This window comes from Balaenoptera musculus, chromosome 19, assembly GCF_009873245.2.
Source record: "Balaenoptera musculus isolate JJ_BM4_2016_0621 chromosome 19, mBalMus1.pri.v3, whole genome shotgun sequence".
Taxonomy (NCBI): domain Eukaryota; kingdom Metazoa; phylum Chordata; class Mammalia; order Artiodactyla; family Balaenopteridae; genus Balaenoptera; species Balaenoptera musculus.
This window is the reverse complement of record NC_045803.1, coordinates 41,938,996-41,954,639: the sequence shown is the minus strand read 5'-3', so window position 1 is coordinate 41,954,639 and position 15,644 is coordinate 41,938,996. Positions and strand designations below refer to the sequence as shown.

At 58.4% G+C, this 15,644-nt stretch overlaps 4 protein-coding genes across 7 annotated transcripts in view; 3 read left to right on the top strand and 1 right to left on the bottom strand.

Moving 5' to 3' along the window:
* The first annotated feature begins 61 nt into the window (after positions 1 to 61).
* On the top strand, positions 62 to 3,425 carry LCAT (lecithin-cholesterol acyltransferase). The gene is made up of 6 exons (XM_036832631.1): positions 62 to 356; positions 1,076 to 1,232; positions 1,311 to 1,426; positions 1,519 to 1,614; positions 1,699 to 1,923; positions 2,829 to 3,425. The coding sequence occupies exons 1-6, from the start codon at positions 203 to 205 to the stop codon at positions 3,401 to 3,403; spliced, it is 1,323 nt and encodes a 440-aa protein (XP_036688526.1). The 5' UTR covers positions 62 to 202; the 3' UTR covers positions 3,404 to 3,425.
* Positions 3,426 to 3,514: 89 nt separating this feature from the next.
* PSMB10 (proteasome 20S subunit beta 10) lies at positions 3,515 to 10,261 on the top strand. Of its 4 annotated transcripts, XR_005017375.1 has the most exons (10): positions 3,515 to 4,931; positions 5,169 to 5,256; positions 5,347 to 5,444; positions 5,553 to 5,693; positions 5,970 to 6,085; positions 6,191 to 6,249; positions 6,899 to 7,050; positions 7,178 to 7,290; positions 9,144 to 9,309; positions 9,983 to 10,261. XR_005017375.1 is itself a non-coding variant. In XM_036832633.1 (9 exons), exons 1-8 carry the CDS (start codon positions 4,876 to 4,878, stop codon positions 7,287 to 7,289), a joined length of 822 nt encoding a protein of 273 aa, XP_036688528.1. In that variant the 5' UTR covers positions 3,515 to 4,875; the 3' UTR covers position 7,290; positions 9,144 to 9,681. The 4 variants fall into 4 exon arrangements, 3 of the variants coding, with proteins under 3 accessions (XP_036688528.1, XP_036688529.1, XP_036688527.1); XM_036832633.1 differs by lacking the exon at positions 9,983 to 10,261 and having other exon boundaries at positions 9,144 to 9,681; XM_036832632.1 differs by lacking the exons at positions 9,144 to 9,309; positions 9,983 to 10,261 and having other exon boundaries at positions 4,771 to 4,931; positions 7,178 to 7,350.
* On the top strand, positions 9,214 to 11,401 carry CTRL (chymotrypsin like). Its single transcript, XM_036832332.1, is given in 8 exon segments — positions 9,214 to 9,309; positions 9,961 to 10,064; positions 10,156 to 10,235; positions 10,356 to 10,437; positions 10,603 to 10,745; positions 10,747 to 10,781; positions 10,867 to 10,984; positions 11,071 to 11,401. Coding segments are annotated over 8 exon segments (957 nt in total). The 5' UTR covers positions 9,214 to 9,245.
* Positions 11,402 to 11,526: 125 nt separating this feature from the next.
* PSKH1 (protein serine kinase H1) overlaps positions 11,527 to 15,644 on the bottom strand; it is a 29,840-nt gene continuing 25,722 nt past the window's right edge. The window contains exon 3 of the mRNA XM_036834337.1: positions 11,527 to 13,800. Coding sequence (XP_036690232.1) covers positions 13,483 to 13,800 — 318 coding nt within the window. The 3' untranslated portion in view covers positions 11,527 to 13,482. The remainder of the gene's footprint in view (positions 13,801 to 15,644) is intronic.

Here is a 15,644-nt window from a genome sequence, read left to right as displayed (position 1 = left end):
TTTCCCCTGGCACCAAGGGAAGAAGGCGGAACTGAACCCAGGCCCAGAGCCGGCTCCCTGAGGCTGTGCCCCTTTCCGGCAATCTCTGGCCACCCCCATTGGCCAGGCTGTCCCTCCCACTGACCCTGGGGCCCCTCCCACCCCGACTCCAGATAAGGCCAGCCCAGGACTGCCTCACTGGGCACTAGGCACGAGGGCTGGAATGGGGCCGCCCGGCTCCCCGCGGCAGTGGGTCTTGCTGCTGCTGGGGCTGCTGCTCCCCCCCGCCGCCCCCTTCTGGCTCTTCAATGTGCTCTTCCCCCCGCACACCACGCCCAAGGCTGAGCTCAGTAACCACACACGGCCCGTCATCCTCGGTAAGCCCCCACCAGGCCCCTGATACACCAGGGCAGACCTTGGGGAACCTGGGCCCCAGCCCCTGGTAGCAGAGCCTGCCGAGGCCCTTCTGCCCTTGCATTAGCCCTGATCCCTGCCTCAGCGTCTGGAGGGGCCAAAGGCTTGTCCTGCAGAGAAATCAACCCCTTCTCGCACTACACTGTTCTTGTGTCTTGGAGTTGTCTCCCCGAGGTGGGTGGAGTAGAGGGTGGGTGTGCCTGAGGGCTTGGCTGGGGCATTACAAGCTGTGGTCAGCTGTAGTCACCGGACCCTGGTCCAAGCCCCACCACTCCTTCCTCAGCCCCCAACCCGGCAAGGACAAGGTGCCCAGCCCAGGAGAGCAGGAGAGGCTCATCAGATCCTGCCCCTGCTCCTAGGCCCAGCCCCACTCCCTCGTACTATTTGTTCTCCCCTTGGACTTTGGCAGTGATGGAGAGCCACGCTAGATGTTTGCTTGGTGGGGGCAGGGGTCAGTGGCCTTGGCCCCTGTACCCTCCCTGACTGAGGGGAGCCTGGGCTTTGGGGGGACGGGGCGGGGGATGTGATCAGAAAGAGAGGATCTTGTCCTTCGTCCCTGGGGGTGGAGGGTGTGGGAGATGAAGGGGCGGGGCTGGTCACTGCAGTGTCGGGGAGGTGAGACCGGGGTGGGGTCCACTGCAGGGAAATGGGAGGGATCCAGAGTGAAGGCTGGTGCCCGCAGTGCCTGGCTGCCTGGGGAATCAGCTGGAAGCCAAGCTGGATAAACCAAATGTGGTGAACTGGATGTGCTACCGCAAGACAGATGACTTTTTCACCATCTGGCTGGATCTCAATATGTTCCTACCCGTTGGGGTAGACTGCTGGATCGATAACACCAGGTTCGTGCCATCCCCTCTGGCCTAGCCCCCCACCCTGCTCCTTGGTTGCCGCTTCGCTGACTGTCCCACTGCCCCCAGGGTTGTCTACAACCGCAGCTCTGGGCGAGTATCCAATGCTCCCGGTGTACAGATCCGTGTTCCCGGCTTTGGCAAGACCTACTCTGTTGAGTATCTGGACAACAGCAAGTTGGCAGGTGTGTGTGTTGCAGGAAAGTGTGGGGCTCTAGGCTTGGTGGGCTTGCAGGAGCCACGGCCAGAACCCCCAGTGCCGCTGCCTCGCCCACAGGTTACATGCACACACTGGTTCAGAACTTGGTCAACAATGGGTATGTGCGGGATGAGACGGTGCGGGCCGCCCCCTACGACTGGCGGCTGGAGCCCAGTGAGTATCTCTGTGCATAGGGGGCTTGAGGCAGGGCAGGTGGCCCCTAATCCCAGCTGTGCTGACCCATCCACCCCTCTGCAGGCCAGCAGGAGGAGTACTACCTGAAGCTTGCTGGGCTAGTGGAGGAAATGCACGCTACCTACAGAAGGCCTGTCTTCCTCATTGGGCACAGCCTCGGCTGCCTGCACTTGCTCTATTTCTTACTGCGCCAGCCCCAGGCCTGGAAGGACCGCTTCATCGATGGTTTCATCTCTCTTGGGGCTCCCTGGGGTGGCTCCATCAAGCCCATGATAATCTTGGCCTCAGGTGAGAGGGCCTCTGATCACTTGTGTCCCATGGGGAGGGGTGGGGGGTGGAATGAAGCTGACTGCGGGCCTTCCCTCACTCCTGTTTCTTCTCGCAATGCCAGGCTGGGGGTGTTGTCTACCACCTCTGGGGCACAGCCCCTTTCATTGGCCCTCTGAGAGCAGTGAGCCTGGCCTGGACCATTAGAGTGTCTCCTGACAGTGTCTCAGCGATGACAAAGGGGAAGTAAACAAAGAGGAAGTTAACCCCAGCAATCTGACTCATTGCTGAGGTCTGTTCCTTGTGGCCTCAGGTCCTACCCACTCAGCTTTCGGCTGCCTTCTGCTCCCAGGAGCCCCTTTGCCCAGGGATCTGCCCTAAGCCAGGGCCAGACCCCGGGAGCCCCTCCTGCCCTTCCCCAAGGAGTGGCATAGCTACCACCTGCGGAGCACCCACTGTATTCTGAGCACAGCCAGACATGGCCTTACCCCTAGGAGCGTTAAGTGAAGGAAACACTCCCCAGACTATATCAATGAGTGTCAAACAGAGATTGGTCTCATTTCATTCTTCCCAGAACACAGCTCTGAGCCCTGTGCGGCACAGGCCACAGGGGCCAACAGACACTTGCCTGAGAGAGAACTGCCAGCACCATCCCCCACTGTTCACACACGCAGGAAACCCCTCCCTGCCCTCCTGTTGAAGCTCTACAGCTCTGCCTCACAGAGGTGCCACTAGGGCTTCTCACTTAACAAGTACACACGGAGCTCCTCCTGAATGCCAGGCCGGTTCTAGTCCATGACTTGGAGTCGATGTTTGGCGTGGGCAAGACAAGGTTGAGCATCCAGCTGAGCTTGGGCTGGGGGGCAAGTTGTGGGCCGGGGGTAGCCAGGACTGGCTCCCTGCCCCACCTTGCTCTGTGTCCACAGGTGACAACCAGGGCATCCCAATCATGTCCAGCATCAAGCTGAAAGAGGAGCAGCGCATGACAACAGCGTCCCCCTGGATGTTTCCTTCCAGCCAGGCATGGCCCGAGGACCACGTGTTCATTTCCACCCCCACCTTCAACTACACAAGCCGTGACTTGCAGCGCTTCTTTACAGACCTGCACTTTGAGGAAGGCTGGTACATGTGGTTACAGTCACGTGACCTGCTGGCAGGGCTCCCAGCACCTGGAGTAGAAGTATACTGTCTGTATGGCGTGGGCCTGCCCACACCCAGCACCTACATCTTTGACCATGGCTTCCCCTACACGGACCCTGTGGGTGTGCTCTATGAGGACGGGGATGACACCGTAGCCACGCGCAGCACCGAGCTCTGTGCCCACTGGCAGGGCCGCCAACAGCAGCCTGTGCACCTGCTGCCTCTGCCTGGGATACAGCACCTCAATATGGTCTTCAGCAACCAGACACTGGAGCATATCAATGCCATCCTGCTGGGTACCTACCGAAATAGCACCGCCGTACCCCCAACTGCCAGCCCAAGGCCCATGCCCCCTGAATAAAGACCTTCCTTTGCTACTATAAGCCCTGACGTGTGTTATGGGTTCAGGGAAAGGCGCTAGGGTCCTCACACCAGGATTCATTCATCTGCAGGCCTGGTGCTTTGTGGAGCATAGGGCAAGAAGAGCTTTGTTAGAGCCTGGGATTGAATTGGGCACCTTGAGATGTACAGCTTCCCACTCTCCTGGTTGAGCTATTTAAGCAGCCTCTCCGTGCCTGCCTCTGCTCTGGGCCTGGGGACTGGAGGGAGCTGCACACACAGCTGTAGAATGGGGGTACGTGGAGCCTAGGGTGCAGGATGGGGACGATCTGAGCTGCCCCTCCTAGCTCCCAAAAGGGCAGGTGAGACCCCGCCTCTAGACAGAGACTTTTGAGTGCTAGGTGGGTGACAGAAGCACAAGAGTTTAGCATCTAGGAGAGTGACAGGCACTAAATAGGTCATTTCACTACTGAAGATTTAATTAATGGAGCTAAGTGATCTGAGAGAAAAGTTTAGGGAGGAACAAGGTGGTGATTCTTGTGGGTCAGGGAAGGCTTCCCAGAGGAGGTGGTGCCTGTGCTGAGATGAGATGGAATGAGAAGGGTAACTGTAAAGACTGGTTTCAACCTAAGAACAGCATGCAGCTGATACAGGGTTTAACCAGGGGAAGAGTGTGACCAGATCTCCAATCTAGAAAAGAGCCCCCTCTCTGCAGGGCAGAGTGTATGTAGCCTGGGGTGGAGGGTGAGGGGCAGGAAGTGTGGGGAAACCAGGGAGGCCAGTGCAGTGTCCAGGGGAGAGAGGATGCTAGCTAAAACAAGCAGTAATTAGGAGAAAGAAGTGGATAAAGGGTCATTTGGGATGTGAAATAAGGCTTAGCCATGGGTAGAGCCCAGCATGCCTACGAGCCACCAGATGGACAGCCACGGTGCCCCTCTTGAGAGAGGGGAGACAGCATCTGAGACATGGAAGACGGAAGGATCAGCATCACCTTGGCCGAGGACTGAGCCTCGGTGTTTGAGGTTTTAGGAAGGAGGCAAAGGCAGCAAAAGAGAGGCAGGAGTTGGGAGAAGGACAAATGGCAGACATGACTGACGCTGTTGGAAGGCCACCAACAATGAGAACAGAGACCTGGTCAATGTGACAGCCTCAGGGCTTTGGGACCTGAGGTTAGAGTTGGGGTCATGGTAGGCAGAGCTCGGGGCTCAGGCTGGACAGTGGCCAGAGAGGAGGGATTTGTCCCTCTGTTCAGACAGAGGGCCCAGGAGCAGCATGGAGAGCCAGGCAAGGGGCATCTCCCCCTTCCCAAGCTGCCTAGGACCAGAGCTGAAGGTGAAAGTGAAAGAGAAGATGCAGAAAAAAGGGGCCGGCATGCTCTGAGGGAAGGTGAAAGCAAAAGGAGGAAGCTCAGTAGTGCAGCCAGAGAGAGGTCAAGTCTTCGGCCTTCCTCCCTCCGTGTTGATCCCACTCCTCTGACCCCCTGCCCACCTGGAGATGCAGAAGACAGCGCTAGAACCCCAAAAGGGCTTCTCCTTCGAAAACTGCGAGAGGTGAGTGGGGGAATGGTTGGTTCCCCAGCTGCCTACGCCCTCAGTGGGGGCTTCCGGGACTGGGAGCCCCAAGGTCTTTAAAATTCCTGGGGGCGAGGGTGGGGGAAGGTACGTGTGTGGAACGACTTGGGTTCCCAGGCTTACCCGAAAGGTGAGGGAAACCGGGACGGAGTTAGGGGATGTTTCAGTTCAGTTCCCAGAAGAACTGAAACCTGGGTTTCTCCCCTCCATTTCCAGAAACGCAGCCTTGGAACGCTCCCTCCCGGGGCTCCGTGTCCCTCATGCACGCAAGACCGGAACCACCATCGCAGGCCTTGTGTTCCGAGTGAGTAGGGAGTTGGGATTGTAACACTCAGAGGAGCGGCCGGGAATGGGAGGTGGGTACTGAGCCAATGGCTCCTCCCCCCCCCTCCAGGACGGGGTCATCCTGGGCGCGGATACGCGGGCCACTAACGATTCGATCGTGGCGTACCAGAGCTGCGAAAAGATCCACTTCATCGCCCCTAAAATCTAGTGAGCATTCCCCCGCCCAGTTCCCCCCTCAAGAACCGCCCCCTCGTTCCCATCCCGGGTCCCAGCACATCCTAGTCCCGCCCACACGAACCCTCCCTTCGCCTTCAGCTGCTGTGGGGCTGGAGTAGCCGCGGACGCAGAGATGACCACGCGGATGGCGGCGTCCAACATGGAGCTACACGCGCTGTCCACAGGCCGCGAGCCCCGCGTGGCCACCGTCACCCGCGCGTTGCGCCAGACGCTCTTCCGGTGCTGGGGCGGGGCTAAAATGATCCTGGGGAGGGGCAGTTGCGGGGAGGGCGGGGCTGAGAGGAGGCTTGACAGGAGAAAGGGCGGGGCTGTGAGGTCCGAGAGACCGGAAGAGGCTGGCCTAAGAGGAGCTAAGAGAGTGGCAGGAAAGAACGCTGTCGGTCACGGGGCGCCAGACCACGGGAAGGGGCGGGGCTCGGGTGCAGGGGCGGTATCGCGGAGGGGCGGGACCTGGATTCCTGTGCGTTCGACTGACCGCACCCACTCCGCGAAAAGGTACCGGGGCTACGTGGGCGCCTCGCTGATTGTGGGCGGTGTAGACTTCACCGGACCGCAGCTCTACAGCGTGCACCCCCACGGCTCCTACAGCCGTCTGCCCTTCACGGCCCTGGGTGAGCGCTTCCGCCCCCTTCCCGAGAACCCTGCCCGTGCGACCTCAAAGTTTATCCCGCGACCGGGAGGCCGCGGCTGACCTCAGTTGCCCTTCCTGCCTGCAGGCTCCGGCCAGGATGCGGCCCTGGCAGTGCTGGAGGACCGGTTCCAGCCGAACATGACGGTGAGCGACATCTCCCCCGCCCCGCCCCCCACTACGCGTGCATTGGTGGGAAGTTGCACCCGGGAGCTGGGGAAACGCAGAGGTACTCTGGCCTACTCTAGAGGTCGGGAAAGGCTTCTCGGAGGTGACGACTGAGTGGAGACTGAGGGGCCAGTGGAGTGAGGGTGAAGTGCTATTCCAACAGTGCCAAAGCTTGGACTGTCCCAGAAGTCAAAACTCAGAGAGGGCCATTTGGTGTTGAGGGAGAAGGGAACAGCAGCTGGGGTCTGGAGTCTGGATTTTGTTTAGGGTGGATGGAAGCAGAAGGCATATGTCACTTTATAGGTGCTTAAGGCCCAGAAAGAAAAAGGCAGTGAGCCAGGGATTGGGGGTGGGTGAACAGGCCACTGGAAGCAGAGCCACAAGTGTGACTCAGAGAAGTTTGTGAAGATGGGGGCAGTGGGAACATTGGGGTCTCTGGAGAGAGGGATACTGAAACCAGGGTAGAGGAGCCTGGGGTGGAGATGGGGGTGTAGGGAAGAGAGAGGAGTTTGGGTGTGAGCAAATGGTAAATAGTCCAGCCTTCAAGATTAACAGTCTCCAGGCTGTAGCCTGAGGGTGATACTAGAAAGGTCCATCAGGACTCACACACACACACACATCTTTACAGCTGGAGGCAGCACAGGAGCTGCTGGTGGAAGCCATCACTGCAGGGATCCTGGGTGACCTGGGCTCTGGGGGCAGTGTGGATGCATGTGTGATCACTGGGACCAGCGCCAAGCTGCTGCGAACACTGAGCTCTCCCACAGAACCTATAGAGAGGTAGGAGCATGTGAGATGGGGGAATCACAGGGGAGGATGGGGTGGTAGCAAGGGAGATAGGGGGCTGCAAAGAGAGGACGGGCCACTTGATGGGCCAGTTTGAGAGGTCATCCTTTCTCCTTCCCAGGTCCAGACAGTACCGCTTTGCCCCTGGGACCACAGCTGTCCTGTCGGAGACAGTGATGCCACTGACCCTGGAGCTGCTGGAGGAAACTGTGCAGGCCATGGATGTGGAGTGAAGTAGGCTGAGGCTTAGAGCTTGGAACAAAGAGGAGTAAACCCAGAAAACACAAACACCTAGACAGATGGCTGTGTCCTTCTTGGGTGGAGGGGGACAAGCAGCCAGCAGGGCTCTGTGGCTAAGGTAGCCCTGCAGGGGCCACTCCCTCCCATGGCTTCAGTGCCTAGCCTAAGGGGTGCACTTCACCCATCACCTTAGGCATCTACCCCTCCAGAACCCCAGCCCTGGCAAGTATCACAGGCTCAAAGTGGAAAGCCCCCCTCCTGACTCTCCACACTGCAGAGGCTCCCCCTACCACTCCCATGCCTTGCTCTTGCCCTCTAGTCCACTGAGGGCTATTGTGCAGTCCGAAAGGCCCTATGTACTGCCCCCACATAGAGCCTTTACCTGGCTCATCAGTGGCCAAGGACACAGCCCACAGCTCTCAGTCAGACCCCCCCCCCATCCCCACTGATGGCTAAAATGCTGGTATAGGAGCTGCTCCCTGATTCCAAGGGCAAGTTCTCACAAGCGCACTCCTCACCCCTACAACGCCTTTATCTGTAAAACCCTTCTGATGACCAGGCATACCTGAGGTGCTAACATGATGCTGAGCTTCTGTTTGCACGTGTTGGGCTGTGACTAAGGGGATTGACTCCAAGTTTTCTGGGTGCCAGGGGTCACAGGGCTCATGTGGGGAGAGATGACATGACACATTTATCCAGCAGACTTTTGCTGAGCACCCACTGAGTGTCAGCCCAGGTGCAGGGTGCTAGTGGGAGCATCCTGCCTTGGGAGAGAATGGCTGAGCTCCCCTGGAGCTTTGGAACTGTTAGAATCTGCCCAACCCCTGGGGAGGGTCTACTCCAGGCTGGACATCCCTTGGTCCCTGATTATGCTTTTTCCCTCAGTATTTTATTATGAAAATTTTAAAACATAAAATCTGGAAAAAAGTTGAACACCTATATACCCACTGCAGACTTTACAATTAGTATTTTGTTATATTTGCTTTACCACGAATCTATCTATCCTTCCCTCTAGTCAGCAATTAACTCATCTTATTTTTTTGACTGATGTGTTCTTGAATCAGCCAAAGCCCTCACACCCCTAGAAGGAGGCAAGCCAACTTACCTGTTGCAGCTTTGCACATAGGGCTGTCTTCTCTCCCTCGGTTCAGGCTCAGCTTGGGGCTCTACAGTGAATGGACTGTAGATACCAGGGGCTTGTCCATGGGAGCCCCAAGGCCTGGAGGCTGAGATTTGATGGCTGTCATCCTTCCACCCCTGATCTCCATCCAGGATCGGCCAGTCACCGAGGGCTCATACCTTGCCCTCCTGTGCACAAGGCCCCTCCTAGGTGTATCATCTCACCACGAACAGTGTGGGCTTTGGAGCCAGACAGATGAAGGTTTGGGTCCAAACACACCATGTGGCAGGAGAGTCAGCATCTCCCTGAGCAAACCGTGACACCCATTCCAAGTTGATGAGGAATCACTGAGGTGATATGTTAGGATTTGCAACCCGCCAGCAACCCCGTCCTGGCCCTGGCCCTTCCACAGCAGAGCTGGTGCAGGTGGACATTCCCTCTACCAGTAAGGAACACCCCTGGGTGCTGAGCAGGCTTCTCTGAGTCTGGTGCTCCTGATAGCCCTGGGAGACTTCTCTGATCCCAGCCACCAGGTGGTTACCATAAGTCTAACCACAAGTCCTTGGTACCTGGTGCTCAACATTTGGGATGTGAGGTGGTTCAGGGATCCAGTCAGGGGCCAGGCTTTGTGGGGTGGAGGAGGTGAGAGCCTCACACCTGGGCACTGTCTGATAAGTCAAGGCCTGGGTGGAGGACCTTGACCTAAAGAGACCCTCCTCCTGACTAGAGCATGGCAGGGAGCTGAACCTCCACAGCTGCCTGGCCTCAGTCCTGGGACTTTGGCTCAAGGATGAAGAGAACCATAAAGCCAGGCCCAGTTCTCAACCTCATGCCTGCCACAATGTTGCTGCTCAGCCTGCTCCTTACCCTGGTCCTCCTTGGCTCCTCCTGGGGTGAGTGGGCCTGGCCCAGCCCTGACTGAACAGCCTTAGGGCAACCCAGCTCCCAGCACCAGCCCAGGCTTCCTGCTCAGGGGCTCAGGGAAGGGGCCAGGCTGGCTAGAAGGGAAGCAGGTGGACAGAGTGGGCAAAGGAAAAAGGATGTGGCAAGGCTGGGAGGACGCAAGAGGGGGTCAGGGGCCAGTCTCACAAATGGGACAGGAGCTTGGGCTGGGCCCAAGAGCCAGGGAGGGTTTAGGAAGCTGAGAAGCAAAGGTTGAACGTGTAGTTTAGGAAGAGCCTTCTGGCTGCATGTGGGGTATGGACCGTTGAGGTCTGGAGGGAGTGAAGAGGCTAGGAAGGAGACGGGAATATTCCTGGGGACAGGGAGAAAAATGGCCTGGGATCGGGGGTGGGGTGGAGTTGGGGAATGGTGGGGAGTAGGTTGGAGAGAGATGGGGGAGAATCGATAGAACTTGGGGGCTGGTTGGATGGGGGCAACTGAGATAGCTATAGAGGCCCAGAGGTGCTCAGGGTGAGAAGGGGTAGTGATGAGCCCTCTTGATTTGGACCCCTCTGGGGGGCACAGCCTGGGGGCACCCAGGAGGAGGAGAGGAGAGGTGTGCTGGGATGTGGGAGGCAGGTCCTCACCAGCCCAATGGTCAGGTTGCAGCGTTCCTGCCATCAGACCGGTGCTGAGCTTCAGCCAGAGGATTGTCAATGGGGAGAACGCAGTGCTGGGCTCGTGGCCCTGGCAGGTGTCCTTGCAGGTACATGCACCCTGGGGGTGGTGCAGGGTTTCAGGTGTTTCATGCCTGGGTGTAGCCTGGGCCCACCCCCACTTCTGACCCCTGACCCTAGGACAGCAACGGCTTCCACTTCTGCGGTGGTTCCCTCATCAGCCAGTCCTGGGTGGTCACTGCTGCCCACTGCAATGTTGTGTGAGTGCTTCCCTTCTACCTGCGCACCCCCAGCCCCCACCTCCCCACCTCCTTGCCCTGGAGGCCCCTCTCTTGTCACTCTGCCCTCCCTGTGGCTGCCCAACCCCACTCTCACTGCAGCCCTGGCTGCCACTTTGTCATCCTGGGCAAGTACGACCTATCATCCAGCACTGAGCCTTTGCAGGTTCTGTCCATCTCGCGGGTCAGTGCCTGGGCTGCAGATGGGGAAGGAAGAGTGGGCAGTGTAGGTGTGTGGGCTCTGGGGGTGAGGAATTCCGAGCATGCCCTGGCCTAGTCCCCTCAGCACCCATCACCCTGGGGGCCTGTGCCCACCCCCATCCTGCATGGCCCCTTCCTGGCTCCGCAGGCCATCACGCACCCTTTCTGGAACCCCACCACCATGAACAACGATCTGATGCTACTAAAGCTCGCCTCCCCAGCCCAGTACACAACACGCATCTCACCAGTTTGCCTGCCTTCCTCAAATGAGGTGCTGCTTGACGGCCTCACACGTCACCACTGGCTGCGGCCGCCTCAGCGGTGTGGGTAGGAACTCGGGCCAAAGCTCTGGGTGGGAGGGCAGGGTGGGGACAAGTCATCTGGGACCTAACCACCCACTCCCGGCCCACAGGCAGTGTGACTCCCGCAAGCCTGCAGCAGGTGGTTCTGCCCCTGGTCACCGTGAGTCGGTGCCAGCAGTACTGGGGCTCACGCGTCACCAACTCTATGATCTGTGCAGGGGCCTCGGGGCCTCCTCGTGCCAGGTGGGCACTGGCCCCCTGTCCTGTCCTCTGCACTGTCCTGTGGCACTCCCACCCTCCACACTGACTTCTCCCCTCTCCTTCTGTCAGGGTGACTCTGGAGGCCCGCTTGTCTGCCAGAAGGGGGACACGTGGGTGCTCACTGGTATTGTCTCCTGGGGCACCAATGACTGCAACGTGCGCGCGCCTGCCACGTACACTCGGGTTAGCAAGTTCAGTACCTGGATCAATCATAGCCTACAACGGAGCCCACCACAGGCCCTCTTCCCATCTCAGTCCAATAAAAGACCCCAGGCTCTGTCCTCTTGTGTATGCCTGTCTGTCTTCCTGGTTCAGGGAAAAGGAGAGGCTCTTGGGGGCCCCACTCCCCAAGCGGACTTTGTCTTCTGGCACGGCAGGTGTTGAGGAGTCAGGATCCTCCTAGACTAGCCGTGACCAGGCTGGGCTCTCCCCACCTCCCCACCACCTCCTGGGCAACCTCTTGTCCACAGCAAGAGACCGGGCTGTCAGAATGAATGGGCAGCTTTCCCTGGGGAAGGCAGCCTGTTTATTGAGTACGAAGGATACATTTACAAACTGAGTACACAAAATAAATAACTGCACATTCTCCATCCACAGTCCATGGCATAAAGGCCCAAGTCTCCAAACTCCCTCCGTCCTACCTTCAGGACCAGGCCCATCCTGGCCAAAAGAGGAAATAAATCCCCAGAGGCACTTGGGGAAGTAGGGGGAATTCTGAGGCCATGGGGCTTGGGCTTTCCACTGCCTTGTGCTAGGGTAACTGGAAACAGAAGGAGGGGCTGTACAAGGCACGGATGACTTGGCCCAGAGTGGTGTCTTTTGGCTTGGTTTCCCACTGGAGGTGGCACATGCAAAAAGAGGAGGGCCTAGCCCAAGGGAACCCACTGGGAGGAACTGAGAGCCAAAGCCTCCCTGCTGGCAGGGGACCTGCAGTCCAGCTAAGGCTAAAGCTGGGCCCTGGCTCCTTCCCACCCACTGAAAGCAGCTGTGGAGGGACAGGGCTTGGGTTCCAGCCCCGTCTGTGGTGGTGGGGGGGCACCATGACTGACAGCGGGATGGTCTGGCTCAGACCTCTGGGAAAGCAGCCACCCAATTCCACCCGCCTCTCGCAGGGGCTCCCTCCAGACAGAGATTCAGCGGGGCCCAGAATGGAAGGGTAATGCTGTGAAAAGAAGCAGGGACAGGCTGGACTGAGCAAGGCCACCGTGAGAAGGTCAGTGCCCCAGGCACTCAGGGTTCAGAGGCAGGTCACACAGTATGGCTAAGTTCCAGGGAGCTGCGCAGAAGCTCAGCAGAAGGGGATAGAGTTGAGCACCCCGGGGACCCTCCCTCAATGCAGCAGCTCCTTCCTTTCGACTTCCTCTTGGAGGATAAAGGGAGAGCATGGTGCTCATTCCTAGGCCGCCCATACTCATGCCAGACGCTAGATGGCTCCTTCATGCAGCTGCAGAGGAGGGAACAGCAGCACCTGAAGGGAGAGGCAACACCAAGGGTGGAACCAAGGCTGACACTGGAATCCTGATGGGGCTCTCCCTCGGAAGCCCCTGCCCTTTGCTTTGGCCCAGGTGCCCCCATCCCCCAGGTAGCAGCAGTGGGGCTCCTTTTAACCCCGCACAGTTGGGAAGGAGGCACCTGGGGAATAGAATGGGCATCCAAGGGGGAGAGGGAGGTGATAGTAGGCTCTGTAAAGAAGGCACTGAGTGCAGTAGGCTGGTGGGCAGGAACTCTCATAGTCAGAGAGAGGCTGAAGCCTGGAGCAAGCCTGCTACCAACGTGGCCACACAGTCCAGAGGGCCAAGGACCATTCCATGGTCCTACCACCAGAGATCCTGGCAAGTCCTGGGGCCGGGAGGGGTCCCTGGGGGCACCATGAAGGAAGACAGATCTTGGCTGGGAGGTGGGAGGCTGTTTAGACTTAGCCAGGGGCTGAGAGTCCAGCCAAGGCACAAGCTGTGGGCCTACCTGGGCCTCGCACTGGAGCATAGTCATGAGGATCAGGGCGCCATGGAATGTGGGGCGGGGGGAGGGCAGACAGGAAGGCTTGGTAGAGGAAAGGGGGGATTCCAGAACTAACTGTCCCGAAGAGTCCTGGGACCACAGGACGCCCTCTACCTGGCACTGCATGCTCATTTGGTCTAGGGAAGAGCCAAGAGGTGAGACTGAAGGCCAGGTCCTGCCCTTCCCCCAATATGTACCAGAGCAGTTGTCCAGCAAAAGGAGCATTAGTGCCAGACCAGGCTCCCCGTTCAGGGGGCTCGTACGCCCCAGGGCTCCCTCCACTCTGTCGCACCAGACTCAGGCCCAGGGTGAAGATGGGGACTGCTGAAGGCACAGAGAAGGGGCTGGGGCCATTCACCTACCACTGACCATAGAGACCTATCTCTAGAGAGGGCGGTGGGCCCAGATGGCACAGCGATGTGTGGCCAGGCTGGGGCCATGCCATGTCTGCACCCCAGCCTGGCAGCTCAGCCATTGTACTGCTGCTGGTAGCGCAGGTTGAGCTCCCGCAGCTCTCGCTCCCGCACTCGGCGAGACTTGTTGGATCGTGTAGAGCGGCTGGAACGCGTGGATTGGGCAGATTTGGTGCTCTGGCAGCGCGAGGAGGCGCGTTTGAGGAGGTTCTGGGAGATGGAGCGGTGCAGATTCTTCATAGACGAAGAGGCTGCCATGCTCACCACCCACGGATGCCTCAGGGCCTGCAGTGCCGTCATACGGGCGCCGGGGTCCACCGTCAGCAGGCGGTCAATGAAGTCCTTGGCCAGGTTGGACACGCTGGGCCAGGGCTAGAAGCCAAGGACAAGCATTAGAGCGAGCACACTCAACATTGCCCTGAACATCCCGATGACGTCACCTACACAGCACTCAGACCTGTCCAGTAGCCCTGCACTCTCCCCCTAGAGAGAGGAACTGCCCGGCTCCTCCCAGGCCACTGAGCAGAGGCTGCCCAGTGCCCAGGCCACTGAGCAGAGGCTGCTCTCTGAGTGACAAGGAATGTGCTAGGAGGTGAAGGATCCACCCCTTCCCCGAGGAGCAAACTTAAAAGGTGCCCTGGACTCAAAGCCTGGTTCAAGGAGGTGGTCCCCGTCAAGACCACCCAACCTACCCCAGGACCACCATAACTCAGGGCGATTTAATGAGAACGATCCAAACCTTCCACCATATCTTGAGCCGGACTTAAGCTCCCATCACTGGATGCCCATACCGGGCCACTTCCTAGTCCTTAAAAACAGGGTCCGCCCTCCCTTCCACCTGAAAAAGTGGCCAAAATAATCACTGCATCCTCTGCATCAGCCTCAGCCTCAGCCTCTCAGCCATGAGGAGAAAAGGAAACAATTCGAGGCAACTAGATTTCTCCATCTGCTGGGATAGCAGGGGGATCCCGGGAGCCCAGCAGGGATCAGGACCCTTCTCAGGGGTGCTTCTCATGTCTGCATGACCTCTCTAAGCCACACAGGGGCTCCTGGCAGTACCCTGTGCCAACCTCGTTTTAGTATATTCTTTCCTCAGCACAAAGCCTGCTCTGCTACACGCACCCACGGCTGCCTCATCTCAGCCACACACCGAACAGCCGTCTGTCTCAGGGCCTCAGCCTGCACAAATTGTCTTCACCTGGCTGAATCCTCAGGTTCTCAGGTCAAAGGACACTTGCTCACACTCCCTCTCTTAGCCCCCAGTGCTAAGCAGCTATTCGAATAATTTCAAGTTTATTGTTCCCATTAGACCATGCTTAGCTGTTCACCAGTGCCTGGTGCCGGGCATACAGGAGGCACTCAGTAGATAGAGGCTCAGCCAGTAAACAACCCATGCGTGGCACCTGATGGGTGCCCTCTCCTGCAGCTGTTTCCAGGATGTGGGGCTCACACGCCCGGGCCCTTGACTTACTCTGCCGAAGGAGGGCAGATGCAGCACTTCTCCGAGTCCCTGCATCTCACGGGAGCACTCTGGCACGGGCTCTGACACTCTCCAAAGGGTGGGTGGCTAGGACTTTTGCTGAACCTGCTCCAGGTGGTTCGGCTGGGATGCCAGGGGTACTATCACCCTCCTTCCTGTCTGGTGAGAGGTCTGACTGTTCTACCCCATGGTGCCCTTCACCTTGAGGAGCCCCTGAACACACTCTCCAAGGGGCTCAGGGAAGTCTGAGAGCCCACATTTTGGGTAGCTGCACGCCCACTCAGCAGACACACTAACACAGTATTGCTACCCCCAGTCAGGCTTCCTTGACCCCCAACTCTTCCCCCATGCCCTTCCCCACTGATTTCGATGTACCGGGAGGCAGTGGGTGGGGTGGGGTAGGAAACAAGGAAAAGACTCATCTGGAGTCCTGAAGAAGGGGTGGAACTACTTGTAGTTGTTATCCTGACTTGCCCTTTGGAAGGCAAATCTCAACTTTTACTGAGCTGAACTGGAAGAAAGTCACAGAAAGCCCAGATTTCTAAATAGCCACCTAACAGGGTCCTCCTCACCAATGGGCCAGCTCCCAGTGATTCCTGGCAAGCGACTGGCCTCCAGGAGGAGGGCAGTTAGGGCCCATAAATCCCGTGCTGTCTGAGAGCAGTGAGGGAGAGCAGGGAGCAACAGCCCTCCCATGCAGGCAGCCTGGTCCACATTTCCCTGCAGGCCTGTGTAA

Bases quoted from the DNA above. Each gene is read 5' to 3' on its own strand.
- PSMB10 (XM_036832633.1), top strand. From the start codon at position 4,876: ATGCAGAAGACAGCGCTAGAACCCCAAAAGGGCTTCTCCTTCGAAAAC. The intron at 5,257-5,346 runs GTGAGTAGGGAG...CCCCCCCTCCAG, and splicing joins TCGCAGGCCTTGTGTTCCGA to GACGGGGTCATCCTGGGCGC. The intron at 6,250-6,898 runs GTGAGCGACATC...ACATCTTTACAG, and splicing joins GGTTCCAGCCGAACATGACG to CTGGAGGCAGCACAGGAGCT.
- LCAT (XM_036832631.1), top strand. From the start codon at position 203: ATGGGGCCGCCCGGCTCCCCGCGGCAGTGGGTCTTGCTGCTGCTGGGG. The intron at 1,427-1,518 runs GTGTGTGTGTTG...CCTCGCCCACAG, and splicing joins GGACAACAGCAAGTTGGCAG to GTTACATGCACACACTGGTT. The intron at 1,615-1,698 runs GTGAGTATCTCT...ACCCCTCTGCAG, and splicing joins CGACTGGCGGCTGGAGCCCA to GCCAGCAGGAGGAGTACTAC.